The sequence below is a fragment of the Salvelinus sp. IW2-2015 genome, linkage group LG23 (assembly GCF_002910315.2).
Source record: "Salvelinus sp. IW2-2015 linkage group LG23, ASM291031v2, whole genome shotgun sequence".
In the NCBI taxonomy this organism is placed as follows: Eukaryota; Metazoa; Chordata; class Actinopteri; order Salmoniformes; family Salmonidae; genus Salvelinus; species Salvelinus sp. IW2-2015.
Window position 1 is genome coordinate 4,171,665 of NC_036863.1, and position 10,912 is coordinate 4,182,576.

Here is a 10,912-nt window from a genome sequence, read left to right on the forward strand (position 1 = left end):
CTCACACACTCCTACCCACACCCAGCCCTACCTCACCTTCCCCCTCCCACACTTCCTACCCACACCCAGCTCCTACCTCACTTTCCCCCTCCCACACTTCCTACCCCACACCAGTCACCTCACCTTCCCCTCCCACACTTCCTACCCACACCCAGCCCTACCTCACCTTCCCCCTCCCACACTTCCTACCCACACCCAGCCCTACCTCACCTTCCCTCTCCCACACCTCCTACCCACACCCAGCCCTCCCTCACCTTCCCCCTCCCACACCTCCTACCCACACCCAGCCCTCCCTCACCTTCCCACTCCCAAACTCTGCCCAAGCTCTAGAACCCTCCTCCACTTCCCTTCCTCTGTGAGGCACAGGGTACTATAATCACACATACTTTACCAAGTCTAACGTGGACACTCCAAATATTTAAATGGCTGACAACAGGGATGAGTCACAGATGGACAAACTCAGAGACCCTTTGCCTTGATATAGTCATCCAACAGGTTTGGAGTGAATGAAGTTTCGGGAGGACTTCATAGTTGAACGCGCTGACTTGACCTATACACGTTCTTATTTCTCGTATCTTTTGTTTATTTAAAAAAAAATGTATTTTACCTTTATTTAACTAGGCAAGTCACCACAATTGGAACGAGAAAGCACACGCATGCGCACACATGGAAATGTATCACTGGAGTCCAACAAAATGGAATATAATAGAATGTTGAGGATAAAGTTCAGAATTACACAAAAGACCTGCATCCCTCTACTGAGTACTTTGCTGTTTCTAAAAGGATAAATGTGGGTGTTTTGGGATCCTTTGTTCATGGTTTCCGTCGGCCCCCATATTGCAGAGCGAGCAAACAGAGATTTGGTTCAAAAATAGTGAACCAATCCTTTAAATGTGAGCACTGAAAGCAGTCTTGCTTCTCTTGACTGATAAAACAAACATAATCCTCATTGCATTAACCAGGCATTAGGACAGCCATACTGCCCTGATTGGGCTGTTCGATATGACGTATAATTCCAGCCATGTGATTACTGCCTGGTCTGGGCTGTTAGGTGGGCCTGCCCATTGTTGGACTTCAGTCGATCCAGCGCCACAAGCTGGAAAGTGAAGAGGACCACTTTGGGCTGGGCTGAGTGGGCTGAGCCACACATGGAGGATACATATAAACCACACACACCGCACAGACACAGGCCAACAGGCTTTACCAGACAACCACAGGCGAGTACAGCCCTCACACAAACCAAGCTGTCTGAAGCAGTGAAACAGTCTGGATGTGCATGTCAAAGAGGGAAAGCATCCACCATGTCCTTGTAGGCCCTGATATAGGGCAGATCAAAGTTCATAGGTTTCTATTCCTCTCTCAGTGGGATGTGCCGGTATGAATCAGGAGTCCCATTCAGTGGAGAATGCTGTGTGAGACGTCCCTCTTCTAGTGTGAGAGAAGGGACCCCTGTGCCAGGGTATCTTTGTGTTGTAGATGAGGGAGTACTGGTGTGGGGTCTCAGGAGACAAGGATGTTATGTGCACGGAGCGACACGTGGAATGCCCAGAATGTGAGTGGTGTGAAGGGCGCTACACGACACCCCTAGCAGAAGGTCACACTTCAGGGCTGGTTGGTCCCCTGGGTGAGGGTTCAGGCAGGGTCCTGTCACCCTTCTCCAGAGAGGTTAGGGGTCGGCTTCCACCAGGGGCTCAGTTTTCACCTCTGTCACTGCAAGGGGGTTGAGGGATGCTGCTTCCAGTCTTCCCACATCGCCCACAGCCCACATTCCTCACATTAGTTGTCCGTAATAACAGCCCCTCTTCCTGTGGGCTATGTCCATGACCACAGAGGCCCTCAGAAATATCTGGTTGTTAGGTTTATGCAGGTGGACTAAGATGTGTTCAATTTATAATGGATTTGCTTTCTGTGGATGGCCAAAGATGTGTTAAATTTGAAGTGAGAGACGATAGTTTGTCAGCTGTGTGTTCTAACTATAAAACTAATAAACATACCTTACTTTTTACATGTTAATTACAGTCTAATGCTTTGGTCAAAACCCATATTTACTCAAGACCATTCTCATTATATTTTTCTTCGCTAATTACCTGTGTTCACATCTAGATGGAAATTACGAATACATTTTGAGCAATTTCTACGGTAGAGAGTACAACTGTCTTTAAAATGTGTGTAGACCACAATGTTTTACAAGGGCCATCCAGTGCTCTATGATTAAAGATATTGAAGTAAACATAATACATCATTCTCCATACTACCATCAGGTAATATATTCAGCTTTACTTTCAAAATGGGAATATTTATATTTGTTGAATTCAGATTTAGAAGAAATTAATATTGGCCAAAGTAATCAATCTCAAGTGAGACACAATTATGATGGCTACACACACAGAGGCAGAAAGGCAGGTACACACAACAGACACACACACACACCCACACACACACACAACACACAAACCAAAAATACATACACATGCTCCTCCCCTTCCTACTTCTCACCACAGACCTTTCTCCACTCCAAAGCACACAAACACACCTTCTAAAAACCATGTTTCTGCAAATTCAGGAAGTCAATATTTGAGAAGTTGAAACTACCTGGCTCCATGTTTGAGATCTGATTTACTCTAGAAACTTATTGCGGAATTCATCATTACTCTCATGTTGTCATTGGGTCCGAACTAGAACACCCTGACATTGTTTATGAATGAAAATCATTTATCCTGTACAACAGATGTTGGCCTCACATCCACAGAGGTACCAAGTGGATGTGGGAGGGACCATAAAGAACAGGACAGAAATATTATTTTATTTTGTGACGATCATGCTGCAAAAAAAAATCTGTAATTAGACAGGCAGCTTTTGCAACCAATGCCTGCAAACCACAAAAGCTGCAAGAAGACGAGAGGAGAGCAGAAGAGAGAGATGAGAGAGAGAAGAGAGAGAGAGAGAGAGAGAGAGAGAGAGAGAGAGAGAGGGAGAGGGAGAGGGAGAGGGAGAGGGAGAGAGCTCTGTGGGTGCCACCAGACAGGAAGGGATTTCCATATGTGTGATTGTGACCACTGCTTCCCAAAGAAACAATTGGGGCTGTGAAGGACCCTTATTTCCTAAGTGTTCATCCTTGTTGCAATGTGTGGTCATTAGCACTGAATAGAAAAGATTGCAGACTGGGCAGGAGATTTATCTAAATGTGTATTCACATCTTACAGAAACTGCAGCTATTTCCCAAATGCTGCATGGTCTCAGTTGCATTAAAGAAATACAAACCATTGCCTACATATGTGCCCTTGAACACGTCCTTACAAACAATTACAATTTGGTAGTGTTAAAGTGAAGGTGAGCTTGTCATCGAAGTCTGTGCTAATGTAGTGGGAGACTATTAACCTTTGACAGCATTAAATACACAAGTTGGGAGCTGAATGCTATCCGTGGGGGAAGGGCAGACAGTGAGTTGTTAAAAGGGAAATTCACACTCATTTTCCTTCTTGTGGTTTCGGTACAAATCAACAGCATCCTGTTCTTTTGTGAATCATGCCTGCCGTCACGCTGGTTCTGTTTCACAGTTTGGTGTCATAAACTCAAATCAAAACGGCATTTTACTGTGCAAGGACTCGACTCAAACTGCAGCAAATGGAGAAAGCAAAGACCCTATTATTCGTAAATGTAAATACATATAAACACAAGAGGTAAAACAACAGCAAATGCCATCGTTTCGATCTTCTTTGAATCGTGATCCACAATATAGGCCTACAAGTGAGTAATAATATAATACCCTATTAGTAGCCGATATGCAACGATCTAGGTTGAGCAAACAGTTATTTAGCCTACATGTTTTCAGTTTGGACAAAGCTTTGATTCTACATAGTATTTTACTTACATTTTAGGCCAGGCGGCTCTCCATATGCTAATGATTCTTTCCTTTAGCTTTACCTTCTTTAGACAACAATAGTTTACCATATAACGACGAGACATAGACTTAACGTTACATCAAATATTTATTTTCTTAATGTTATTATTTCCCATTGCACAATTCAAAATGGTCAAGATGCCCCTGACATGAGGTTACATATTCGGAAATTAGCATTCATTTTTCAGGTCGGAATCATGAATGAGTGAATCGATGAATAAATAAGCAGCATGGTGTGAGGCCCATAGCCGGCTCATTCATGTAATCCTCTCTGACATCGCCCTTGTGACAAAAAAACTCCCAATTCTTCCATTCATTAAATCTTGGTATCACGCTTGCGCAATGAAATTCGGAGTCCTCCCATTCATAAAAACGTAACCCCCGCATTTGAGCTCTGAGACGTTGTGCCCTCCCATTCACAAAAAAATGTCAAGGCATCTGCGCAGTACGTTCTTTACCCTCCCATTCATAAAAACCAATTTCCCCATGTAGTTGCAACATCGTATCAAAAAGACCGTGTCCTCACTGCAGTAAGCAGCGAGTGGATAGTGTTCAATCATTTTTGGACTTAGTGTTTTTTCTTTACCTGGGAGAAATATCTTTGGAATATACATGCAGTCTTCGAGCTCAACAGAGAAATGCGCTGCTAGTCTGGAAAAGTAAGTTATTCTATCGGATTTATAATGACGTTTTCGACATGGGATACATAAACCATAGTAGCCTATCACATTTTTGGTTAAACAATTTCGAATACTGGTGTGTACATCACTTTTGTGGATTGCTTGGGTGCGCTGAACATTTATTTTTCTCTCTTGCAACAAGCTGTTCCCGTATTTGTACTTTGTGTCAATATTTAACCATGGATGCTACTGTAGCAAGGTTGTGGACAAGAGAGGAGTAATAATGAGAGCAGATTAAATAAGAGAGCGTAAATGCTTACTTATGTTTTACCTCGTTCATTTTTAAAAGCGTTATAAGCCGTTTATACACATCTATGTAAAAACAACAGCCTAACGTAGGCTATTAGTTACGGACTCGTGTCTTTGCCTCTTGCTGCTGATCATTCGCATTATCGAGGCTGGTTGCGTGACGCTTCTCTGCAGCGTTCGAGCTGGCACATCATGTGCATATGTCAGGTGGTTTTGTCATCTATTCCTTTAAATAACTCCCCGTTTTAAAAGAAACCGTTTGTCCAATAAAAATAAGCAGCGTTTTGGTCTAAACTGCCACCCTCCTTTCATAAACCAATAGCCCTCACTATAGCCACTTGCGCGTAAAAATATATAATTTTAAGACGCCATAGCCTATATGTTCTGGAGATTTGGCTATTGTGAATCACTTGTCGAATGAAATGTTATCATCATGTCTCGATAAATATTTAGTCAGATTTTACGTTTATTTTCTATTTCCAATGACGTGTCGCCTCCGGTTATATTCCCTTAATTCACCGACGCTGAGGGGAGGGAGGAGGGAGACACTGTAGCCTACCTACATACGGTCTCTGGATTCACTGGTTCTGATGATCAGGAGTATTTGCAGATCTGAGCGACGCAGCATTTTGCTCACAACTATTTTCAGGTTCCGTGATTATTGCTGTGGCAAATGACCTGACAATCGTATCAATATGTAACAAAAAATGTCATGAATTTCTTTATACTTTGTCATGTCTGCCAGCTACAGTGGTATGCCTGTAGTCTACCACACAACATTATAGTGTCTACTATAAAGTAACTACTAAGTAGTAACTGTTGTGCCCTGTATGACTATTGGGTCATTAAATAGGGCATGTTGGCATTTATTGGGACGAATCTTGTCCTGGAAGCAGCTCTGCAGCGTGGTCACTAGCTGACACTGCTAACTTTATGCTTAACCTTAAATTAAGACCAACAAGCTCACTTTTGTTTTCATTTTTTTTTTTTACGAAATAGACCATTTTGACTTTGCACCTGGCCCAAACCGCTCATCTCTGCCTCCAGGACAGGATTCATCTCAATAAACGACAAACCTGCTTACATAGGTGCCATTACAGTCTACCTACTAATTCTGGGGTTCTTCCTTTTTAAGAGTGATGATGGGGCATGCTAGCTCGTAGTCATGGAACTATGTCTCTTTTGGCGCATGCAGAGTAATATCCAAAAACCAGTGTCCGACTCTTGTAAAGATCAGATGGGTAAAGAGGAACATGTTATTTGTCACTATGGAGAATACTTGTTAGTTAGGCCCACCCAAAGGTTTCTACTCACAGCATCATAGTTATGAATAATTTTTACACTGCAAATTGACCGCAAGAATCCCAAACAGATATAGCATTTGACAAAAACAGAATGCTTTCAAACATTGATTACATTAGGATACGATCACATATGTCTCTCTATTTATACGTCGGAATACTTTGGAACAGATTTTCTAAATTAAAATCACTTTGAAGAAATTTCCTGGTGATTTTACAGTCTTTTATGTCCATTAAAAAAATATACATATATTTCGCTCAGAAAACTTGGGGCGCCAAATAAAATCAACAGCGAGCTGAATTTGGCCCGCGTGTCGCCTTTTGTGGAACCGTGTCCTACAACCTTTAAGGAGAAATGAACACTGACCAAATGCAATAAAATCAACAATGCGATTCATTACATTTTTGTCTAGTCACCAAACATAAAAAAAGCTATATCTATTTCATCAATGGTCCTTTGGTGAATGTGTTTATAGCACTTGAAGTCATGTGTTATAGTCTCATTCTGGTCTATAGGGCCCCTCTTCTGAATATAATTTGGCATAGGCTTTAGTTGTTATTGCATTCAAGTTTGGCAATTAATGTTGACGTTGTGGTATTTTGTCTTTTGAGAAAGTGTGGAACATGAATTGGGTAAATGACATATTAATGCGCAACATAATGTGGATTTTATTGCATTTGAATACCAGGTATTATTAGAATGTTTATATATATATATTAATAATGTGCTTGTTAATATTCATTATAAACTGATACAGGACGTTCTCTGAATATAACTGTCATCAGTACAATCGGTTGCTATGAGTCATTGTTGAGAATATATACTCTATGCTGACTCACGTCTTGTACAACCACTGACTAAGAGCCTTGTGTTAGATGGGTTTGTGTACAGATGTAGGTTCATCATTTGATCACTTTTTTGTTGCTGAGAATTTCCCTGCAAAGCAGGAAATGCAAACATGTAAAAATACGTCTAAAGTTTGTCATTTCCACTTGATTTGCCCTAACAAAACATCTATCAACACCTGTGTCCATTAATTATAATCCTCATAATAATTCACATTTCCTGTTGCTGCAGGATTATTTTCCTGCTGTAGCAAACTGGCTCAAATTAAGATCCTACATCTGTAAGTAGGGTAGCCATTCCAGGAGGCTGACTGTTGTCTCTATGTTTCTGCAGGACTGCTAGATGTTGAGCTCTCTGTTTGCTGTATGAGGGACACAACCGCACAGATGGAGTCGAGGGTTCCCCACCACATCCCCGGAGTGTCTTCCTCCATTATATCCCAGCCGTTGCTGGACAGTAGGGTTCCGTATGGAAGGCTACAGCACCCGCTCACCATCTTCCCAATTGACCAGATGAAGTCCTCTCATGTGGAAAACGACTATATTGACAGTCCCGCTGTGGTCTCCCAGCAACCCCTCAACCAGAAGGCTGTCAACAGGGGGCCCCATGAGGCACTGCTAGGGGCCCCCCACCTCCCCCAACTGGCGCGCTGCAACCCTCACAACGCCACCACACACCCCTGGATAACCTTCAGCGGGCGGCCCAGCTCCATCAGCAGCAGCAGCAGCACCTCGTCAGACCAGAGGCTGCTGGACCACGCAGCCCCCACCCCCGTGGTGGACCACAGCTCCACCGTAGTCACCACCAGGACCCCCTGCTGCGAGCCCAAGGCGCTCACCTCAAAGATCCTGGATCTAAAGACTGCTGCCCAGGGAGCCCCAACGGTTGACAAGAAGCACATGCTGCTGTGTGAGATTTGTGGGAAGTGCCGGTGCACGGAGTGCACCCTGCCCCGGACCCTGCCCTCGTGCTGGGTGTGTAACCAGGAGTGCCTGTGCTCAGTGCAGAGCCTGGTGGACTCAGCCACCTGCATGTGCCTGGTCAAGGCCATTTTCTACCACTGCACCGAGGACGAGGATGATGAGGGCTCTTGCGCCGACCGCCCGTGCTCCTGCCACCAGTCTAACTGCTGTGCGCGCTGGTCCTTCATGGCAGCCATGTCCCTGGTGCTGCCCTGTCTGGTGTGCTACCTGCCCACCATGGGCTGTGTCAAACTGTCGCAGAAGTGCTACGACAAAACCAGCCGCCCAGGCTGCCGCTGCAAGAACTTCCAGCAGGCCTGTAAGAGCATGGAGGCCAAGGCTGCAGGCCAGGAAAAACAGGCCTCATGATAGTCATTGGCTGTTGCCTTATCAATACCCTCTGGATAGGACAATCGCCCCAACCCCTACCCGCTGGATGACTTCCAAAAAACCATGGTACTTACAAAAGGGTTTACACTTGTCCTTCTTGGTTCGAGTGATGTTATTCCACACAAGTCAGAATAGGTCTGTCTGCTCAATTGGTTGTCCTAGACAACTGCTTGCCTCAGAACCCATCTTTATAAGTATAACAGACTGGCAGATTTTGTTTCTAAAATGGCTGAAGGCACAATTCATTATCCCTCTATACTGCTCTGAATTTCCAGCTTCATCATAGCTAGCTACTCTATGACACATTGGACCCCAGTTGTTGTTCTCCTAAAAAAAAAGAAAAAAAGAAGCCTGCTCCAAAGCAGTTTCCCTCTGTTTATGCAAACTGTTGATTTCCTTTTGGGTAGTAAAGGATACTTCAACTGAAACAGCCACCCACTCTCCCCCATATATGAAAAGTTTCAGTTCCATACAAGCCTTCCTGTTGCTAGCTTGATGTTGAGCTCGTTATGTCAAGGTGGAAAAGTGAGAGGTAAAGTCGTGTGGCTTTGCCCGTCTGATATGTAAAGGTCATACCACAACTGAGAAAAAAATAGTGTTTAGGATTGCCTGACTTGATCACTTTCCATTTCTTTGAGGGGATTTTTTAAACCTAGCTTTTACCAATCACTTCAGAATAATTGCACGTCATGCCCTGCATGATGTGACGTAGTGGTTAACCCCAGTGCTCGAGGTGGATGTGTTGTAGAAAAACCTCCTCAGGGATTGTTCCTCATCAGTAGAATTTGGTCTAGCACGTAAAAACTGCCATTAGCCTAGTTGACTTCACTTTGCACAAGAGGCAAAGAACAGTTTAAAAAGGGCAAAAGGGCAATTGTGAATTATTTAGGAAGAGGAAGTTAAGAGAGGAAATGAAGGGAAAATACAGTTTTCGGAAAAAAAGGTGCTATCCAGAACCTAAAAGGGTTTTTCGGCTGTCCCCAAAGGAGAACCCTTTGAAGAACCCTTTTTGGTTCAAGGTAGAAACATTTTGGGTTCCATGTAGAACCCACTGTGGAAAGGGTTCTACATGGAACCAAAGGGTTCTACATGGAACCAAAGGGTTCTACATGGAACCAAAGGGTTTTACATGGAACCAAACGGGTTCTGCCTGGAACCAAAAATAGTTATCTTATGGGGATAGCTGAAAAACCTTTTGGGAATTTTTCTGGAGTGTAGCGTTTTCAGGAAGAGAAAAGTGAAGCTGTAGCATATCTAGCCAGCCTTAGTTAAATCAAACCTGCCACTTGAACAACCTTTTTAGATGAAGCAAACCCCTTATGATGTACTGAAGCACAGTATTAAGTATCAAAGCTTAATGTATTTTACATTACTCTGTGAACTACTTTGAGTCCACATTGTATCAAATTTTATTGGTCGCATACACATATCTAGCAGATGTTATTGCGGGTTTAGCAAAATGCTTGTGTTCCTAGCTTCAACAGTGCAGTAATATCTAACAATACACAACAATACACACAAATCTAAAAGTAAAATAATGGAATTAAGAAATTCTCAATTTTTGCTGCAGTGTTGAGTTTGTCGTCTGTTAGAAATATTATTTATCTTTATTTTCTCAATCTATTTTTGTGGCTTGCATGGAGTACCAATGACTTTGCCAAAGGAGTTTAGTATAGCTTGTTTAGCTGTCTTAGGGATCATGTTTGTTATGCACTCGCCAAATTGTCAGAGGGCAATTGCTCTTAAAGGTGCGGTGTCCTTTTTTTATGCCAAACTGAAGTATGCTTCAGTTTGGCATAAAGGGATACCGTCGTTCCATAATCTACACATTTCTGTCACGTTGGTTCTTAAGGTCCCCCACTAACATTAGGGCCTGCCTCTTTTACATTTTTGTACTAGTCTTGTTGCACAAAGCAGAAAACATACAGGAAAAAACACACTGTTCTTAGTCTTGAATGTATAAGGCAATATTATTTTCAAATGTTTGCAATTCAATCCAAGGGAAGGTGCCAAAATGGGGAATGATGTTCTGACTGGCAAAGCCAGGGAATATTTGTTGATGTGGTGACAATATGTTATAGAAATAGACCTATGCAGGTGATATGTTGTTGTAAATAGTTCTAAATGTCCTTGAAAAACTGCATGGTACATTATAACTACAATACAAAATATAGATAGATATATAGATATATATTTTGAGGGTAAAGATTTGAGGTTGAGGGGAAGAGGGAGGGGGGGAAGACAGGTCTTTCTATCATAAGCACTTGATTTAGAAAAGTGTGCCCCGCAGTAAAAATACCTCTGTTTATGCCATTCATGCCTCGTTAGCAGGATAGAGGCGAAGCTAATTCCCAGTTCTTCAGTGCCCCTGCAACTGTGGAATCATTGAATCCACTGAAGGAATACAATTTTGGCCTATGCGGATCAACCCATTTCCCCCTGTTTGTACTTACAGTGTCGCAACTTTTTTTCCTCCCCAAGTTGTCCGACAAATACCCTGGCCTTGATTGACAAATACCCTGGCCTTGATTGACAAATATCCTGGCCTTGATTGACAAATACCCTGGCCTTGATTGACAAAT

The 10,912-nt window shown here is 42.9% G+C and overlaps 1 protein-coding gene across 1 annotated transcript in view; it reads left to right on the forward strand.

Annotated features, from left to right (window-relative positions):
* Nucleotides 1-4,379: 4,379 nt before the first annotated feature.
* Nucleotides 4,380-10,912, forward strand: part of LOC111950055 (protein sprouty homolog 4-like) — a 7,303-nt gene continuing 770 nt past the window's right edge. The window contains exons 1-2 of the mRNA XM_023967386.2: nucleotides 4,380-4,560; nucleotides 7,312-10,912. The exon at nucleotides 7,312-10,912 is cut by the window's right edge and continues 770 nt beyond it. Of these exons, the coding sequence (XP_023823154.1) occupies nucleotides 7,344-8,309 (966 nt within the window). The 5' untranslated portion in view covers nucleotides 4,380-4,560; nucleotides 7,312-7,343 and the 3' untranslated portion in view covers nucleotides 8,310-10,912. The remainder of the gene's footprint in view (nucleotides 4,561-7,311) is intronic.